This window comes from Neovison vison, chromosome 4 (assembly GCF_020171115.1).
Source record: "Neovison vison isolate M4711 chromosome 4, ASM_NN_V1, whole genome shotgun sequence".
Lineage (NCBI taxonomy): Eukaryota > Metazoa > Chordata > Mammalia > Carnivora > Mustelidae > Neogale > Neogale vison.
Genome location: NC_058094.1, coordinates 2,991,563 through 3,012,704, shown reverse-complemented (window position 1 = coordinate 3,012,704; position 21,142 = coordinate 2,991,563). Strand labels below are relative to the sequence as shown.

The following is a 21,142-nucleotide window of genomic DNA, read 5'->3' as shown; positions in this document are numbered from 1 at the left end:
AACAGGACGTGACCATTGGGTCAGAGCCGTACTGTTCACTGCAGCGATCCTGGGAAGCTGTATGTGCTGAAGGCAGCTACACTCGATCGAAGAATCTAGCTCCCTGTGGTGGTGGCCAAATGTCAGGGGCTCTGCGGCCACACATGGGGGAGCAGCTGCCACGCGGGCCGGGGCAGAGAGGACGTTCCCGCCGCGGTGGGCCGCTGCACTGGGCGGCAGGCACCCTGACTCTCCAGGGCTCGGGGCCAGGCGCCGAGGGCTCCCCGGTGAGCGCAGGGGTGAGCAGGATGGACGGACGCTGGGCTCAGCTGCCCACCCGGTGCACTGGGCACAGGACGCAGCATCCCAACCTCTGGAACAGAGCCCCGCAGTCGGGAGGAGGGTGGCCCAGGACCACGTGGCAGCAGCAGGTAGCGGACCTTGCAGGATGGAGCTGGGAGTCACACCAGCAGCCTTCAGCCGGGACTGCCTGTCCCTGGACAGCAGGGAGCTTCTGGGGACTCCCCTTCCAACTTTTCTCTCAGGGTTAGCAGAAAGGGTTTCTATCCTTTGGTCTCTAAACTTCAAATTATTCTGATGTGAAGCTTCGAAGAAAGCAAGGCTGCCCTCATCTGCCTCCTCACACCAGGCCCCACGCTGGGTGAGGGGGCAGGACACTCCCCACACGCCCCCTTTCCTCAGGGGAGACACGGGGTCAGCAACCACTCCCAGAGGTGCTGTCAGACAACGGGGCTCTGGAACCCACACGTCTACTCGTTGAGACTCGGGGTTTCTGAAGCTTGAAATGATCGCTGTGATCAACGGTAACCAGAGTCCTCTTAATTAACGTTTACTTTACCTCTGTCCTTCCCAGGAACTATCTGAACCACTGCTGACCAATGAGGACAGCGTTAAGCTCCAAGCTCTGCCCCCCAGGCTCAAGGCTGACCCCCGCTCTCCTAGGCCTTGCCCCTCCGCAGCCCGCCCCCCACGGACAGCCATCCCGGTAAGAAGACACGCTCCCGCCCCCCTGCAGGCAGCACTGCTAGCCCCCTGCAGCCTCTCCCTGACACCCAGGCTCTACCACACAGAGGATGAACGTTCCAGAGTGCCCTGGCTGCTGCCTGCAGACTCCCAGCCTGCGGCCCTGCCCCGCACACATGCACCCAAGTCCACAGGCCCCAACACAGCAGGCTGGGAGACCGGAGTGTGTTGGAAGCTTCACAGTAAGTCAATTCTCAAGTCAGAGATGAATTTATTTCCCCTTTGGCACCACTCCTGAGAAGACCCTGGTCTTGTCTGCTGGCTCTGGGTGACTAATACTCTGCGGACATAATTACTCAAAGATTTAAAGCCCAGGCCAAAGAGCAACCAAAACTGATGTTAAAATACAACTAAAATCTGCATTTCATACAGCATCCCCATCCCACCCTTACCCCAAACCCTGAGTGTCTTTAACATAAAAATACCACTGAGATATTAGCCTCTAAAACGCCTTAAGCCTCTTAAAAACTGATAAATATGGAAGTTCTCTAACCGCAGTACAGACTGCTGTCCATTTCCGAATGGCAGGCTCTCCGCCCTCCCAGGTAATAAGAAGTTGTCTTCTGGCCTGGCATAGCCCAGCGGTCCTCTCCTGTAGCCAGCCGTGACCATGTGACTACAACTTGGCCATGTCCCTCGAAGGGAAAGTACTACGTACACAGCTGTGTCCTTGCGGGGCGGGGAGAGAGAGGGCGCCCACTTCCTCCTCCTCTGGGAGGCTGGAAGGTCCACCAGCCATCCGAGGTCACGGGAGGAAGGGGGCCATGCTACGGACGCAAGGAGGGCAGGACGAGAGAGGAACAGTGTCCGCTAGGGCTTGTCCTGTATAGAAGAGGAATGACCTTTGATCTAATAGTTACGCTACTGCCGATTCAGGCCAAAGCCATCAGCACCTTCCTTTATGTAAGGCAGGTAACTACAGAAAGTGCTAGACTGCGACTAGAAGACAATGAAGAAAGAGAACAAGGCAAACTTGTAACTAACCTCAGATCATTTTAAATCATGCATTTTTTTTTCTTCAAGAAATACCGATTGTTGACACCACATGAACGTCAGACGCGGCTCGGCGATGGGAATAGCGGGAGGGCCCCCTGGTCCGCGACGTGGACGGTCGCAGCAGCAAACAGACACAAGCAACAAACAACTACAGAGGACTGCATCACATGCAAAGATGATGAAAAACACATTTCTTTAAAGAGCAAACCACGTAACAAGGAAATGAGCAGAACTGGAAGGTGAAGTAACTCATGTAACTTCACAACACAAGTCGGTGGTTTAAACAAGAATCAGCGGAATGTAAAATTCTTCCTTCAACGGGATCACAGCTTCTTTTGGTTAATCTATCTTTGTCACAATGTAGTTGTTAGCTTGAGTGTGAAACATTTTTCCTAAAACCTCTGAGCGGCCTCCTGCAGCAGGTGCCTTCCTCCCCTGCCCGGCCTCTGCTCACGAAGGCGCACACAGAGTCTCACCCACCGGCCTGCCACTCTGCTCCTGGAGGCGCGCACCCTCGGGAGGCTCCCTACTGCGCTCTGGGGCCGGGGCTGGGGCGTCTTCGCCACACGTCTCCCCTTTGTCTACAGAGAAGGCACACTGGTTCTACGGACCGTGAAAGACATGGACGGATTAGCTCTTTAGTTTAAAGAAAAACTACAGAAGTCCCTCCACAGTGCTTTCCCCACTCGTAGACGCGGCCCAGTTATCTCCAGTGTGACTCAAAAGAGTTATTCAGAAACAGTAAAGTCGAAGGGGCATCCCTCATTAGGCTATAAATAACCAAGATTGCCTTTAAGTTTTCTGACAAAAACTAGGCAATCCTGCAGACTATTTCACAATTTTTCTCCTGACTGTCAGGGAAAAAGAGAAGCCTAAAATAAACTAATAGGAAACAAGCGATACTCTGGATTTGTGTAGAATTCTTTTCTTTGCCAGAAAATATACACCTTTCTAAGTGGCCCCAAGTCACTAGCAACGCTCAGTAGGAAAGAGAAATGCTGAGGCCCTGGAGGACCCGGGCTGCCAGGTCCCTGAAGCAGGAGGCCCGGAGTCCACTCAGCCAGGCGACCCGCTCAGCGGGCACAGGTGTAAAGTCCTGGCACCAGCCTTCCCAACAGTGGTGTGCAAAGGCAGAACTGAAGGAACAGCTCCACGAATTTTTAAAGTACTGAGAAACTACCACGATGAGTCAAGAATTGTTCATGCAGTAAAGCTACCTTTCAAGATGTCAGAATCTGAACTTTACCACCAAAGGTACATACAAAATAATAAAATTTGTATATACCAAAATAATAAATTTTGTATATACCAAATAATATACCATAAGAAAAAGGGAAGCTGACACCAGAAGGCAGGCTGAGCGATGAGACTGTTCACACAGCACAGAGACAAACAGGCAGACCTGTGTGTCTGGCCTGGCCTGCGCCGAGCGCTGGGGATCAGGAGCCCTGGGACCCCCGGCCACGGGCACCCGCTCCGGGGTTCTGGATGGGACACCATCTGAAGGCGTGTATGGGGGGATGGGCCTGGACCCAACAGAGGCTGCAGCTGTGCCATTCTCCCCGGCTCTCCACGAAGTCCCTGGGGAGCCCTGCTTGCCCAAGCTCGGTCCACCAGCTCTGACTCAAGCCACCTGGAGGCTTGTGTGAGTCAGAGGAGGAGCCAACGGACACACTCCTGGCACATCACACACACACGCACGCGACAAAAGGCTATTGGGAAGAGCAGATCACATCCCTAGAAATGAACTTGGAATTGAAAAGTATCAATGGTGAAATGAAACATGAGCTATGAGGTAGGACGGAGACGACTTAGGAGGGAATGAAGGGCTCAGAGGGCAAATCTAGAGAACGACACAGACACCATCACAGGGAGAAACGGATGGAAAATACGAACCAGGGTAAGAGCCACAGAGGTCCAAGTGCTGACAATTCCAGGGCCGACGGCACATACACTTTCCAGATGAAATACACGGATCCAAGCTGGGTCATGAACAAAATTCAAGCAGGAGGAACGAGCGAGACCAGAAGAGCAACACAGCAGTCTAAAGGGACAGAGTGACCGCAGAGAAGCAGCCGCGCATCGGTCAGCAGCCGTACCGAAGGCGATCTCTCGAGCATGGAGCAGGTACAGCGTCTGAAGGCAAAGGAGGGGGGAAGGGTGGTCTGAGGCAGACACAGGGATGTGCAAGAGGTAAAACGGTGTCTGTGATGCCGAATCGACCGTGTCTGCATGAGGTTACAATAACAACATCTAACACGCGGGGCTGAAATAAACACAGAACCAGCACACGGCGGAACGGCGGGCGAGCCGGAAGGACATACGGAGAGGGTGTCCAGAAGAGAGGGGGAAGAGAACGTTAAGATCTAAACTTGATTAAGTTAATACAGAAGGTTAAGACGTAAGTGTAACTAGTAAAAGAATAGAAATAGTTTATAAATTTCCAAATCATGAGACAAGAAGATTTAGAATAAGAAAACCCACTAAGAAATAAACAGTAGAAAAGAAAAAAGAAAAAAATCCACACACACACACACACACACACAGAGACATCCCCTCCCCCAAAAAACAAAGTTTTGGGGGGGAAAAATGACAACAAAAATAAAGACAACACAAGTCAGTCCAAATATATTGTTTATCCTAATAAATACGAATGTATTAAATCTACCATTTAGAAGAAACACATTCTGGATCTGTGAAATCCAGCTCTATGATGCTTATAAGAGACATGTGTAAAAGTTTAAGGATGTAATAAATTGGGAATTAACAGAAGAAAAGTAATAAAGGAAAGAACAGAAGAATATAAGGAGAGAAAATGAAAGCTGGGTCAGTGCTAACCTCCAGAAGGCAAAGTGAACTTCAGCACGAGAAGTGTCCCCAAAACAAGGAAGTGTGTATGGTTAGGCAGCCTGAGGGTAACTGAATAATGACATGAGGTTCAAGTAACCAAGAAGATAAAAACTCTTTGTGTTTCTAGGGAAAAAAACCCCAAATACAGAGCAAACACGAACTGACCCATAGGAGGGAATGGGTCCAGCCACTCTCACAGAGGGAGACACACACCTTCTCACTTAATGACATGTCAAGAGACAAAGTACCACGAAAGACAGACATTAACCAGCCTGAAGAGAAAGTGCATTTTTAAACCACGTTGAAACACTCACAGAAACCGGTCGCGGAAGCGAATGCGGCAGAATGTTCCCCGAAGAGTTCAGGGGGCAGGCGGGTACATGTACGCTCATGGCATGGATCTCTCAATGTTCTCTGCGTCTGAATGTTTTTATAGTCCGTTACTGGAGGGAAATGGTCTTACACCAGCCCATGAAGACGGTCTCCACAAAAGCCAAAGAAGCTGTTAGCATAGACCACCACTACCAAGAAAACCTTTGAAGAAATATCTGCATCTTTGGAGATGAAAAAATAGAAATACCTCCACAAAAGTTTGAGAACAAACAGGTCTTGAAACTCTTTTTTTTTTTTTTTGAAGATTTTATTTATTTATTTGACAGACAAAGATCACAAGTAGGGAGAGAGGCAGGCAGAGAGAGGAAGGGAAGCAGGCTCCCTACTGAGCAGAGAGCCCGATGTGGGGTTCGATCCCAGGACCCTGAGATCATGACCTGAGCTGAAGCCAGAGGCTTTAACCCACTGAGCCACCCAGGAGCCCCAGGTCTTGAAACTCTTAACTAAAATGAAAATAACTGGCATATTTTACTACATTAAAAAAGAAAAATGACATGAAAGAAAGAACAAGTCCTAGGTGATGACGGGCCGTATAATCACAGCGGACAAAGACCAATTGGGAAGAACATACAGAACAAATACGACAAGCATAGTTAATATGACAAAAATCTCTTAATACGGAAAAACATAGATGGGTGTAAAAACTATAAAAAAATACAGCCAAATTTAAAAAAGGAATCTGTACGGCAGCCCACGTACGGGCAGGTCTTCAGTATCAACAGTAATCAAGGCAAAGCAAACAAAACAAGCTGCCATTCACTGGTCACCAGGCAAAAACGCGCAAGGAAACACGGTGACGCCACCTCGTGCTGTCACAGGCCAGAGCGTCCCCGCGCGGACTGGTGACATGCAGCCCGCTCCCGGACCTGACGGTGGCCACGCGCTCGCTCGGCGCCAACGGCTCCCCGAACCAGGCCCTGCCGCGTGCGCACACGTGGAACGGGAGGGGAGGGCCGCAGGGCTGCGTCTGCAGACGGTGTGGCTGGAGGCGGCCAGCACAGACCGCTGGGAGTCCGTCTTACCGGACGAGTCTGTCCAGTTTTCTCAGCTAGAAGGTATTACCACCTTGTACACTAATGAAAATGACTGAAAAGGTTCAAGACTGAGTTAACAGGTGAACTCTGACATTCCTTTATATGCTTTTCTCTTACGAACACTGCGAAGTGACGCCACACAGTCTGGTTTTCAGCACGAGGGACAAGCTCTCCTCTGGACCCGAGCACAAGGGGAACAAGGGCAGAGGCTCACTCAGGGCCCGCACTGCGTTCGGCTCTCGATGCGCTCGCCTCCCTGACCCCGCACACCGAGGCAGGCATCGGCACCGCCCTCACTCCGTGGCCCTGGAAGCACACACTGGGAACGGGACACAGTGGAAGCAGGACCCACACCAGACACTCTGCGGCGAGAGGACAGGCACACAACATCCGCGGCTACACGGAAGCCCTGCCGGGGGGTGGGGGGGATGGAGAACGGGCAGGGTCGACCCAGCACAGTCACAGCCGGGACCGTAAGCCTCTTAAACCCACTCTTCTTTTCCTTCTCTCGCGTGTCTGCCTGACTTACACAGCACACCTGTACAAGAACACACAACCGCCTCCAGACTGCCCGTAACTCAGCCTTCCCCCCACACCCCCCGAGAGGGCGTGATGGCACCACCCTGCACCCATTTCTCCCATAATACGGCCCCCCCGTGCACAGTAACCCCACATTCTCCACTTCACTGACCCCCACCCACTAGTGCCTGGGTCTGTCCTCTGCCCCCCACCTCCTAGCCCATCGCCTCAATTTCTGTATTCCCTAGAAATAAGCCAATTTTACACCAATTCTGATGCAATCCTTGTCTTTCACTTCAAACAGATCTTTTCTTTTTTAATTAAATGTATTAATGTTTTTAAGTAGATTCCACACCCAACGAGGGGCTCAAACTCACGACCCAGAGATCGACAGCAGCAGCTCTAGCGACTGAGCCAGCCGGGGTCCCTCGTTGCAAACAGAGCTTAACCTGAAAACTCTTCTCTCCAAACATACCCCCCACCCCCACCCCGAAGGATCCCTGCTTCTGTCCTGCTGCGACAAACACGTCAGTGTGTGGCCATGAGGGTTTCATGTGGGCCCCTGCTGTCCTCTGGCTCTGTGTCCCTTTATAGTATTTACCGCACGCCTGGCTCCTTCCACCCCGTGATACCGCAGCTCCTGCTGTGACCTTGCAGGGACAGGGCAGGATACAGTTCACGGCAACAGGACAGGCTTTCATGGTGACCCAAAGGACACCAACAGATGTTCTGGCGTCCTGTCGCTAACTGCCAGGTGATGTATCACCCAGGTCTTTCTCGGACTTCACGGAACCGCCCACCACGGGCTGGAACTCTCGAGATCGTCACCCCTATCTCCCCACTGGCTGTTCACCTCCATTCCCAGATCATTTCTCTTTAAATGGAAACAGACTATTGTAGCCTAGTCTCAGCTGTCCAGAGATGCTGGAAACGTAGTAGAGAGGCCCACAGGTGTCCCACGCCAAGGTCCCCTCCCGCTCCCAGTCCCCATCACGCATGGCACATCAGCCACAATTCCTACCGCAACACTGACTTACTAAAAACAGTCTGTACTTCATTCAAATTTCGTTACTTTTTCTACATCAGTTTTGGTTCAGAGTCCGACTTCGTCATCGCGGCTCCACAGGCTCTTCTGGGCTCCATCAGCTTCTCAGGTTTTCCTGGTTTTGGACCATCTTGACAGTCTGAAGGCGCACTGGTTTGGTATTTTGAATAATGTCCCTGGGCTAGGAATTATCTGTGCTTCCACATGATGAGACTGGGGTTACGGGTACAGGAGAGGAAGCCACCAGAGGTGAAGTGGCCTTCTCCACTGACCCCAGCCAGGGCACCTGGCCTGGGTGTGGCCTGTCACTGCTGAGGCCGACCTTGCTCGTCTAGCTCGGGTGGTGTCATCCGGGTTTCTTCACTGCCCGCTGACTCCCTCCCCCAACACCGTCCTGTACAGGTCTCCAAGTACAGCCCATCCTTTAAGGTGGGATTTTAAGCTCTGCCCCCTTCATGGTCACAGCTACATAAATTACTTCGAATTCTTCTGTAGGGGAGGTCTGTCACTTCTCACGTGTTCGCTCATGTGTACGAGGAGGGCCTCCGGGTATCTGCTCTACGCTCCGGGTTCTAATCTAAAACTACTCGCTCACTTTGTAACTCAAATGATTCCAGCTTTAGGCACTTCAGGTGCTCTCGCCCCACACTGACCGAGCACTTCCTCCCTTCTGGCACCAAGATGCACAGGCCCGTCCTGTACCCCTTTCCCGCCCATGCCCAGCATCAGGCATTTTTCAAAGGAGCCCTGGTTCCTTTCACTGATGAACGACATTAGAAACCAGGCATGGGGGACCAGGGAAGATTTTAATGCTACTGGTATAAGAGATTTTAAAACATAAAATAAATCCACATTTCTCCTTCCTCTTCATTGCAAAAACATGCACGTTCCCTCAGAACTGAAAATCAACAGGCTCCAACAACTTCTCCGGCTCCCTGTCCAACAGAAACTCTTCCTGTGAGCGGAATCCCTGGTGGCCCAGGACAGAACCCAAGTCTCAGCAGCCAGCCGGCCCACAGCCCCCAGCTCCTCACACCACTGTCCTGTTGCGGATGGCCCAGGTGTCAGCCACGGCCAAGGACCAGAGGCTCCTGGAGAGCAGTGGGCTGTTGCTGACATGGCCTTCACAATGCATGGACAGTTTGCAAGCTGCTACCTGAACTTCCGTGTCTCTGTGCCTTCAAAGTCTCATCCCTCTTCCCCGGCAGCTCCCCCCACCTGCCCACATGCTTTCTTCGAGACTTGGGGAGACCTTATCCCCCCGTGAAATCACCTCGGACATCAAGGACCATGCTCCCGACAGCCCCCCACCCCCAAGCTCCTCTACTTCAGCCCCTGGGCACACTGTTCTAACAGCCCTGCTCACCCAGCTGAGTCTCCCTGCTCGCTGGAAGCTTCCTGAGGGTGAGCGTTTTGGATTATTAACTTTTGAATGCCCAGCACTTGGCTGCCAGTGGCTCGGCACACGCTCAGTAACATCCGTTAAGTGAATTAATGAGTCAAGAAACCAATGGACAATGGAACAGATAATTGACCAAATAACCAAACAGGTAAAACTCCTGTTATCCTGAGCCTCCATTTGAACTGAGGATAAGCCCAGCGTCACCCGAGATAAGATCTTCAACGATCTCCTCCATGCCGGTGACGTGCGTCCGAGCACCGAGTCTGGCAGGTGACCAATGCGACAGTCGTGAAGAGAATCTATGCCCCAGTGAGTGCTGGCGGTTTCTGTCTCGGAGGTTCGTGGCTTCCCGACTTTGACACCATCCTCTGAAGGACAGGACTCGTTCCACGGAATGTGACTCTGGTGCAATCTGCAGCCAAAGCTGCTCCCACAGCAGAGTGGTGATGGGGACCTTTTACTTTATTTCCCGTTTACTTTACACCTCCCAAACACCACCAGGAGTTCAGTAATAGTACAGCCAGAAGAGGTAAGTGTTGGCCAGATGTGCCACTATTCCTAAGGAGACTACAGCGGACCTTTGCCGGGACTTAAAGATCAACTCTCTTTTGCTGCATGAATCATCGAAACGATGCAGTACGGAACTCCCGCCTCCCCAGACATAAGCTCCAGCACACTGACATGCGCTGATAAGACAACCTGATGGCAAACTCTAATACACAAACCAATTCCATGATCCGAAAATTTTGTTTTTCTCAACATCCTATTCCATAAGCAACAAGTGATTCACTTATTTCCACCCGTGAAAACCCTACAGCAACGTCAACGGGGAATGTGAGGAGGAACGGACTCAGCAGTTCTGCATCCGAAGCGAACTGGAAGAGAGACCTCCTCCCAACACGACTAAAGCTGGAGACGGCAGTCCATGCTGACGCCACACCATCAGCCCGAAGGCGCTCGCCAACAAGGGAAAACGTCTGCACGCGCAGTTACTGTCGTTGGAATTCTTTGCTTATAAAAACTTTCCTTCTTCCAGATGCGACTGTTCTAGAAATGGCAGCGTTTTGGGTTTGGGATTTAACTTCAGGCAAACTAACACCCACGGCCTGAAGGCTGGCCTATTGCTGGGCACGCGGTGCGGCTGGGGCGGGGGGTACTTACTCCAACACTTCGTAGTTGGACTTCTTCTCCAGCGCGTTGCCTCGCATCTCCCAGTACGAGCGCCTAAAACCAGGGAAGACACACATTGACACACACGTGTGAGGGGCGTCCGCACTGCTCAGCGGAAACGGCGCTGCGGCTCGGTCACAGACACCCTGCTGTGCTGTGATGCACACGAATCCGACCCCAGCGGCTGCTCCCAAGCCCCTGGGAGGCAGAGAGCAGCGCGCACAGGCTCCGTCCTACTGGACGAGCTTGCTTTCTCCGTGAGTGTGAATCAGGCGTGGCTCTCTGTGAGGACGAGACAAAGACTCCAGGTGTAAGGAGCTTAGCCCCCACTGCCGGCCACTGTGCTCGTCTCTCGGCGAGGGCCTGCAGGAGCAGTCAGCTGTGGGAGCACCAGCCTCCTCCCGGCGAGCAGCAAGTACACGGACTCCTGCAGGGCCACCTGCCACCAAGGGCAAGTGCACGGACGTGTGACAGAATCATTAGGGCAGGCTGTGCAGGGAGGAGGCAGGCTCCGGCCCGGGCAGCGCCGTCCACCACTCTGACCGTACGTCGCCTAGCCTTCCCCCGCACTCCACACTACCCAGTCAAGCCAAGTCGGGCCCCGCGGGAGCCAGCTCCTCTCTCTACAGAGCCTGCCGCGCGTGTGCCGGATTCTCTCTGCACACACACGGAAGTGGCAGAAGGACGCCTCCGGCTGGAGCTGCTTTGGGACACACAGGTAGGACATGTCGTCTCAAGTCACGTAACAGGAGGACGAGACTCCGTTTCAAACCTGTTTCTAATACTATAAATAGTGGCTTTGCTTCTTAAATTTGTTTGGCTTTTTCTTCGGTCTACTCAAAATGCAAGTAGTAGATTTAGATGAAAAACTACAGAGGGCCCCCGATGGGTCCCTCAGTTTGGTTTTCTTACTTTCCCCCCATGCGGGGACCGGGGGGTGAAGGAGGGGCCTGCAGCGGGAGGCTGCACCGTCAGGCTTCTCCTGCAGCCCTTCACTTCACGGTGAAGTCAGGGACACTGCATGGGACAGAGCGAGGGATACACACAGCACGGGAGGCCCGTGTGGGAACGAGCAGGAAAGGTTCCGAGAACCCAGGGTGGTCCCAGTGCATCTCGCCCAACACCTCGTGCTTTCTGACCCCATCTCCAGATAACCCCGTGCAGCACTGTCTGGAGGCAGAAAGGGGCGGCCAAGGACGCTTTCTGCCTAGAGCTGTGAGGGCTCAGGGGCAGGACAGGTACAGAAGAGACCAGTGAGGGATGACTTCTGTTACCGGGAAACAGAATTAAGGCTGAACATGAATTTTAATGAGTTGAGAATGACACCCTAACTGCCCTCGGGTTCTTGTAGGGACGGGTATGTAACAGCCTCGTGCAGTATAAAAAACAGTGACCTTGGGGGGAAATTCTAACTGTTCCGAGCATACATAATCAAACTGTGGCTAGCTTAACCAACTCCTCTTAAACTAGAAATTTTAATTGAAATCACACCTGAAAAAGGTAAAATACTCTTCTATTCAAAATTAAAATGCTAGCATAGAAGATAACATATGACACATGGTGACAAATATTATCAGAATTAAGAACGATATTCTCAGATTTCCATTTCCCATAACTCTGCAACACGGCAGCCACTAGCTGTGTGTGGCTATTTACGCTTCCATTTAAACGGTGTGCGCGAGCGCGTTTAACTCCTCGGTCCCCACCTGTGGCGTGTGGCTAGCACCTGGGACCCCAGTGACACAGGTCGCTTCCATGACCCCCAGGAGACTAGAGAGGAGAGCTTTCAGACCTGCTCACACATGTGCACGCTCATCAATCATTCCAGCTCTAAATGCAATGAAATATCATTTTAAAAGATCCTAAGATTTCTAAAAGTTACACTGACAACAATTTAAAATCCCCAATTTTTACTCAAATTTTATTCAGTATTTTATGAATAATCTTTATGAGGAAAAGGAAAATACTTGGGTAATTTCCCAAACAAAAGAACGCCTCAGAGCAGCAAAGCCCTCAACGCCCAGTTGGCACCTTACCGGATTTCCAGACAGCCCAGCTTCAGAGCAATGTCCTGGTCCACGCGGTCAGCCACCTCTGACATGTAGTCGCTCTTGACCTGCAACAGAAGAACGGGGAGACAGTGCTGCGTGAGCAGGGCATGCGGCAGACTCGCTCGTTCCACGACTGCTTCCAGGGTGACGCTCACATGCACCAGACACTGGGCCAATAATCGTACTAGACGTTGGATATAAAAATGAGTAACACCAAAAACAGCTACGGAAATAAAATGGACTTATTGGGAACGCATCTAGTCCAAGAGCACCTAAACTTCAAGAAGCAACAACGTCACCGGAATCGCAAGCAGCTTTAGACACTGCGCCCCACGCTGTCACAAGGGAAAGCAGGAAGATCTCCAGTTCCAAGCAAATCCGCAGTGGGTGTCTTTCCTCAACTCAAACTACAGTCCCCCCAGCATTCTTTGGACCCCCATGGCAAGGGCAAAGAAAATTTACAGATTTCCAAACCCGTTTAACTCTGCAACTAACACGTCCCACCTGACCACCCCGTATGTGAGTCATCTGCAAGGTCACGACACGTGTAAAATCCCATATAACAAGGAGACTCTTGGAACGGGCACCGACCGGTGTTACAAGCGACTGATGGCTCACTCAATTCTACCTCTGAAACTAGTAAGACCCTTTATGTTAATTCAATTGAATTTGAATCGGAAAAAAGAGAAGAATCCAGAAGAAGCCCACAAGCACCTTCTGAGCAACGGCTGTGCTGGGTGACGGTGAGTGGCGCACCGCCGGCTGACCTGAGGGCATGTGACAGAGAATGCACTTCCCGAGACGAGACACAGCAGACCTCCTTCTCAAGCAGCATTAAGGGAGCAACAGGACCTGGCCACAGGGGCGCCACTCTGAGCCCCAGTTGGGGACGTGTGGCCGCTCCCGAGGGGCCGTTATCCCCACAGCAGCACGGGCCACGAAGAGCAGCTCCATTCCTGTAGTACAGTTTCGGCAATACAACGTTTCATGCAAACCTGTCTTGTCCTGTATTAGGGAAGTACTTCAAACACCCTTCATCTTTCTCTTAGTGCTCAAATCTGAAGCATTTACTCTCGGGCCCTTCACAGAAAAGGCGTGATAACCTCTGCCCTAGAACAAAATTCCAAAGACCCTGCTCTTCAGCGACTACCTCCGAGCCGTCAGCTCACGTGCTCAAAAGACTTGTAAGCCCCGATAAACGCCGTCGGCCTTACACCACGTATGTCATCATCGTGATCCCCCACAAAGACCCCCGACCTCCCAGTCTCTCGTTAGCCCTTGATTTTAACTGCTGACAAAAGCAGCGCCGGCCGAAACAAGCCGGCCACCTCCCTCGCCGCGCTGCCTGCTGGGCGACTAGAAGCACCCGAGTGTAGGACCAGCTCTGCTCAGGCCGGACCGCCCGCGGCCGCTCGGCAGCGCCGGCCCGGGAAGTTGCCAACCCACTGACCCGCACTTCCTCCCGCGCACTCACCGCCCTCTCCCCACGGTGAGCGGGGCAGCCTTCGGAAGGGAACGGCCTCTCCAGCGCACCAGGAGTCCAGCACCCAACGCGCACGGTACTTGCCGACTCACTCCTTGGTCTTGGGGAGGAGTGACGACCAGTCACCTGGCCATGGGCAACCCCACGCTCTTTCTGATCTCAACATTTCCTCTCAAAACCTTGGCCTTATTTTCTCTGCATTAGCACCTAGACCTAGGCCGTTAATAACACTGGTTAACAGAATGAGTGGGCAAATGAATGAACGGATAAAGTCTTCAAATTGGGGTCTGGGTATCTCTGCAAATATCACTTTCCACATCCGTAAGCAACAGTAACTTCTACCGTTTACACATATTAGGTATTTACGACTGACTCAGTGGATCTGATTTACTCAATCCACTAAATTAAGTAAAAAGCTTTAATCCTAGAATCATTTTGTTTATACTTCAACTGGCCCTTTCTCCTATATAGCAAAAAATAGATAGAAACTTCAAAGCTAAGCTTTTGCATCCTAAGTAGGTTTATTACCGCACACAAAAATAGAGGCACAAGAGGTACAAGAAGACATTGTTTCCGTGAGTTGGGGACAGCACGGTTGCTCTGACTGAACAGTCGATCGTAGCTCACCGTTCAGTTAGGACTTCAAAGAAACCACAGCAGAATATCAATTACCTGCTGAGTAAAATTCATCACTACAAAATTATCTTAAAGAGTAATTACAATTTTTAAGCACATTTCACAGGTAGGAAAACGTAATCACATACTTTATTTCATTCATCAAAACCGAATGCACATTTGTTGCAAAAATGCACAGAGAGGAAATGACGACCTAATTCCTGTAGAAAACCCCATCATGGACATGACCTGAAAGCTCTAGCGCTGTTCTCCCGGGTCAACAGTGCACGTCTCTCGGCGCACGGTGCCGTGTCCCCACGGCCTGAAGTGATCTGCGCGCCCTGTAGAGTGGACTGACCCCACACAAAGCCGCCCAACAGACCCTTGGCTCCCCGCATCCCTACCCCAGGCCCTGGGCAGCCTATGTCTGCAGGAGCACAGACGGCGAGCCCCATCCACAGATGGCGCTCTCCGAAACCACCCCGCACGTTCACAGACCGAAGCTGTGCTCAGGCACCTTTCTTTAGGACTCGGAGTTCAACTACACTCCATGTTCATTTCTCTGATAAGACATTTCTGACTGCCTCTCATCTCCTACTGCCTTCCAGAGGAACTCACTGCCTTTCATCTGTGAAATAAATGCGATTTATTGAGCATTTAAGTATATGTGGATAAAACTGCTTCAAGTAAGCACACCGCGCTCCCTGGCCGGCAGACCTACGTGTATGGGACGTGTCCTGGAGTCTGCAGCACCACCGTGAGAGGACAGCACCGCCGCCCCCAACTTAAAGGCTTAGAACAAGGGGCGCCTGGGTGTCTCAGTGGGTTAAGGCCTCTGCCTTCGGCTCGGGTCTTGGTCCCAGGGTCCTGGGATCAAGTCTTGCGTCGGGCTCTCTGCTCAACCAGGAGCCTGCTTCCCCCTCTCTCTCTGCCTACTGCTCTGCCTACTTGTGACCTCTGTCTGTCAAATAAATAAATAAACTCTTTAAAAAAGAAAAAGGCTTAGAACAAGCCTAGAGAGAATGAGGGCGACAGCAGAAGGGCTGCCTGTTATTGAAGGAGCGCCTGCCAGGGCCGAGGCCCCGCGCTGTCACAGATGTCGTTTGCAATCTTTACAACAAGTCTTCAAGGCAGGGGTTAGTCATCCCATTTTACACAGAAAGATCAGGGAAGTCAGGTCACCCACGGTCACACAGCGAGTGTCGTAAGAGTGAGGACTCAAGCACCAGTTGGCCGACCCGACGGCGTGTGGCCGTATCTCCTGCAAACTCTCCCACAGCAAAGACCACAATCTTCCTCTGTGGGAAGATGACGCAGGGTGGGTGGGGAGCACATCCCGCTCCCCGCCGCCCGCAGGGGCTCACGAAATGACTTCCCACACACCGCCTGCTTCACCTGACATCATGTCGCAGTCTCTCTTTATGCCACAGACAGCTACTGTGCACTGTCCCCAAGTGCGGCACGGGAGCACACATCTTCTAAGAGGAGACCCCCAAGAGCTGGCGTTCGGTTTGCTGTGAATGATTTTTACTTATTTGTTTCAGAGAGAGCGAGTGTGCAAGCAGGGGAGGGCTGCGGGGGAGAGAGAACCCTGGCAGACTCCACGCTGAGCACACAGCCCAACGTGGGGCCACCTCACAACCCTGAGATCACGCCCCACGCCGAAACCAAGAGTCCACGCTGACCATCTGAGCCGCCAGGAGTCCCGTGTTTGGTTTTTCAAATTAATCTGCATCCATGTTGATGTCAATTCCCTACTTCGAGAAACACGGTGTGTTTGGACGTCCTTCTGTGGCAAGAACTGTTTATATTCATGAGGTTTTTTCTTCTTACTCTGCGAGAGAATCAAACAACCCAAGTTCTGTAAATCCTCCTAGTGAGTGACTAAGCTTTAAGGGTGGTTCTGGGGGTCCCACGCCCAGAGTGATCCTACCAGTGTGAGAGTCTGTCCAAGTCCATGAGGTGGGCTGAAGGCAAATGTATAATGCCTTCCCGTTTCTAAAGTCTTTCATACAGAGGGATGACCAAGAAATGTGTCGAACAGAGCAAGTGTGCAAGGTTTACCTACATCCTAAATACCATGAGTACTTCTTGAAGTATACAGAAGTGACAAAAGAAGAAGAAAGGTCCATTACTCAATCTATCAAATAAGTACCTTCGAATAAGTCAGACTTGGACCCATATGTATTTTACCTTTTGGGGGTTAAAATGACAACTGACAATTCCCACACTGAAAATGTCAGGATTCAAGACAGCATGGTACTGGCATGAAAACAGACACATAGACCAACAGAACAGAGTAGAGAGTCCAGATACGGACCTGCAACTCTATGGTCAAATAGATCTTCAACACAGCAGGAGAAAATACCCTGTGGAAAAAAGACAGTCTCTTCAATAAATGGTGCTGGAAAAATTGGACAGCTATGTATAGAAGAATGAAACGTGACCATTCTCTTACACCATACACTAAGATAAACTCGAAATGGAAAAAAGACCTCAACATGAGGCAGGAATCCATCAGAATCCTAGAGGAGAACATAGGCAGTAACCTTTTCGACATCGGCCACAGCAACTTCTTTCAAGACCTGTCTCCAAAGGCAAAGGAAACAAAAGCAAAAATGAACTTTTAGGACTTCCTCAAGCTCAACTGCTTCTGCACAGCAAAGGAAACAGTCAACAAAACAAAGAGGCAACCCACGGAATGGGAGAAGATATTCACAAATGACACTACAGACAAAGGGCTGATATCCAAGATCTATAAAGAACTCCTCAAACTCAACACACACAAAACAGATAATCATGTCAAAAAATGGGCAGAAGACATGAACAGACACTTCTCCAAAGAAGACATACAAATGGCTAACAGACACATGAAAAAATGTCCATCATCATTAGCCATGAGGGAGATCCAAATCAAAACCACATTGAGATACCACCTTATACCAGTTAGAATGGCCAAAATTAGCAAGACAGGAAACAATGTGTATTGGAGAGGATGTGGAGAAAGGGGAACCCTCTTCCACTGTTGGTGGGAATGCAAGTTGGTGCGGCCACTTTGGAGAACAGTGTGGAGATTCCTTAAGAAATTAAAAATAGAGCTTCCCTATGGCCCTGCAATTACACTACTGGGTATTTACCCCAAAGATACAGATGTAGTGAAAAGAAGGGCCATCTGTACCCCAATGTTCATAGCAGCAATGGCCACAGGCACCAAACTGTGGAGAGAACCAAGATGCCCTTCAGCGGACGAATGGATAAAGAAGATGTGGTCCATATACACAATGGAATATTACACAGCCATCAGGAAGGATGAATATCCAATTTTTGTATCAACATGGACGGGACTGGAGGATATTACGCTTAGTGAAGTAAGTCAAGCAGGGAGAGTCAATTATCATATGGTTTCACTTACTTATGGAGAATAAGGAATAATACGGAGGACATTAGGAGAAGGAAAGGAAAAGTGAATTGGGGGAAAATGGAGGGGGAGAGAAAGCATGAGATACTGTGGATTCTGAGAAACAAACTGAAGGTTTTGGAGTGGGGGTGGGGGGGATGGGTAAGCCTGGTAGTGGATATTAAGGAGGGCATGTATTACAAGGAGTACCAGGTGTGGTGCATAAACAATGAATCTTGAAACACTGAAAAAATAAAATTAAATTAAAATGTTAAAAAAAAGTCAGGTATTAAAAGAATAAAAAATTTAACAAATCTCCCACATGGAGCTGCCATTTCAAAATGTTTTAACTGATAGAATGCTTTATAGCCAAGAAAATACAGATAAGGATATCAATTTCTGATCATACAAATATCTGAATAAAAACTTGTAAAGATAAAAAATTCAAATAAAAATCACAGGAACAGGAAACCACATATCCTGGTACCTCAGTATTCTCCCAGGCACTTCCAGATTCTACTCCTCAGGGTGAGGGACAGCTCCCACCTTGCTATCTCCTTTCAACTTCCTACCAGAACTCCTTTTGTCAAGTAAGTCATAATTATGCTACAGGTAATATGTCCAGGACAGGACGGATGGAATATGCAGGTAACACAGGAGCACGTGTTTGAACTGTGGGGGTCCCCTTTATGCATGGATTTGTTTTTTTTTATAAACACAGTACAGTCCTGTAAATGTATCTTCTCTTCCCTATGACTTCCTTAATGACATTTTTTTTATCTCTAGCTTACTTTACTGTAAGAATATTGTATATAACACATACACCATATAAAATATGTGTTAACTGACTACATTATTACTACAAGGCTAGGCTATTAGTAGTTAAGTCCTGGGAGGGGCGATCAAAAGTCATACATGGATTTATGACTATGCAGGGGGTCAGCACCCGTCCCCCCTGACATTGCTTAAGGGTCAACTGTACTCATTTTAATCTTAAAATATTTGTAGGGGAAAACAATGGGAACTCCATGTCTGACCCACGCATCCCAAGAGCTGAAAATTTCAAGTGCCAAATGATTTGTATAGAAGTTCTACATTGATACAAATTAAGTTCATATGACAACTTCTTGACCAAACATGGGCCTCGCTCTTCTCATAACGGCCACCATTATTTGCAGAAGGTTGCCAATCAAATGCAATTCTTTGTGAAATGAGATTTCAGAGAGATAACAAGGAATAAAATGTTATATAGCAAAGGAAAAGTTTGATTTTGGGGTTAGACATACCATCCTTGTTTTAAAATGAGCCATTAGCTTTAGCGTCAAAACTTAGTTTTATAACTTTTGCTCTACAGTGAATTGGGTTATAATAAGGTTCCAGTTTATTTTTAGAGTGTGCTGATTAATATCTTTCAGAATATTCTAAAATGGGTCAAAAACACTTGGTGAATCATTTGCAGTATCTCACACTGGGACATCTTTAAATGAAACTGCATCCACAGGATAATCTCCAACCAGTAACCCAACCCTCAACACACCCACTGGCACACTGCTTTCTGCAGGACACCATCCAGAACCATGGACAAGACGAATAGTGGGCACCAATGAAATTGTAAGATAATAAAATGAAGGTAGTTTATTGTAAGTGCTCTCTGTTTCACAGGATCAGAATGGTGGTAGAGGCAATCTAAACATAATTCTTTTATTTCTACCCTGATAAAAGAACCAAAATAATAAAAAATATATGTTCTTCTAAAACAGAGATCACAAAACAGGTAACACTCAGGAGTGCTTACCAGTTGCCCAGCTAGACCTAAAGATTCCCATATGTGAAATTCAACAAAAGAACAGCTCATAACAAACACACAGGGAAACGCATCACTAAGAGTGTAAGCCAGCACCAACAGACGTCAGGTCCAAGAACTTCGGATGTTATAATTCAGAAGAGACATTACCTCTATAAGAAATGGTACAGAAATAAAAGGCAGAAAAATCAGAAAACAGTAAGAGCCATAAATGATGGCCTAGTGGATTTTCTTAAAGGGGGAAGGGACACACAACTTTAAAACATGCTAGATAAAAACTCAACAAATGCATTACCCATCCAAGCTGGTCGCAGCTGAGGAGAGTTGGTGAGGATGTGATGGGGTTTACCTGAACTGTAGATCCCAGGGGGACAAAGCGCCAAGACAGGAGAAGGAAGTGGATGCACAGGGAGGGCAGCCGGAGAGGTCCTAACGTGGACCCGCGCAGAGGTCTCAGGCCAAGTCATGAAGAAGGGAGAAAAGGCGAGGTCCGAGTCAAAATCATAAGACATTTCCAGAACTGATGAAAAGAGATGAGCCCCCAGGTAGGGAGCACATCACAGACCAAGCAGGAAGAAATGAGTGGAGATCCACACCTGATTTGTAACAAAACTGCAGAACACGAAGGACAAAGGAAAGGTCTTCAAGCTGGCCAGAGAGGAAGGACAGATCACCTTCAAAGACAGGATGACAGCCAATTTCTCAACAGCAATAATGAACATCGAAGCTCCGAGAGAGAACGCTCCCTGGCCTGACCTGTACCCAGAAGCAGGAAAAAACGAATCCCAGCCACACGAGAGGCCTGAACACTGCCAACAATCTCGAATTCACGGGTGTTCGTCACCCTCTGTGCCCAACACTCACAGAAGACACGTTCTCCTCCAGCAAAACCAGAACCTTGAAACAACCTCAGCAGGTGGGAGGTGCTGAAACAGGTCTAAACAAATCTGGACTAGCATCAAATGAACCACAGACTCTAACCACAGTTCAAAATTATTCTAGAAATGAACCACACGGGATCCATGTTTAAATAGCCTTATGATAACTTCCATTTCTACCAATACAGTGGACCAAATGTCCTGACGAGACTGCTCACTGAAAACAACTAAAAGTGCAGAATCAAACTTTTTTTAATCTTCTGGAATGCTTCTATGAGCTGGGGGACATACAAAACAACATGCAAACGTGAGTCAGGCCGCTGAGGGAATGCAGAGGGCTCGGGGGTCTTGGGCAGCTCGTACTCTAGGCCAGAACCAAACACGCGCGCACTGTAAAATGTGACCAACTTGCAAGGGGAAGTAAGCAGGGGATGACGGACACATAGGACCACGGCTGAGTGCATGGAGTGAAAAGTGTGGGG

General features: G+C 49.6%; 1 protein-coding gene across 16 annotated transcripts in view; it reads right to left on the bottom strand.

Annotated features, from left to right (window-relative positions):
- The window catches only part of PTK2 (protein tyrosine kinase 2), a 245,677-nt gene that overhangs the window by 115,968 nt on the left and 108,567 nt on the right, over positions 1-21,142 (bottom strand). For all 16 annotated transcript variants that reach the window (XM_044244883.1, XM_044244884.1, XM_044244882.1 and 13 more), the window contains 2 exons: positions 12,469-12,548; positions 10,424-10,486 (listed from right to left, as the gene is read on the bottom strand). In XM_044244883.1, coding sequence (XP_044100818.1) covers positions 10,424-10,486; positions 12,469-12,548 — 143 coding nt within the window. The remainder of the gene's footprint in view (positions 1-10,423; positions 10,487-12,468; positions 12,549-21,142) is intronic.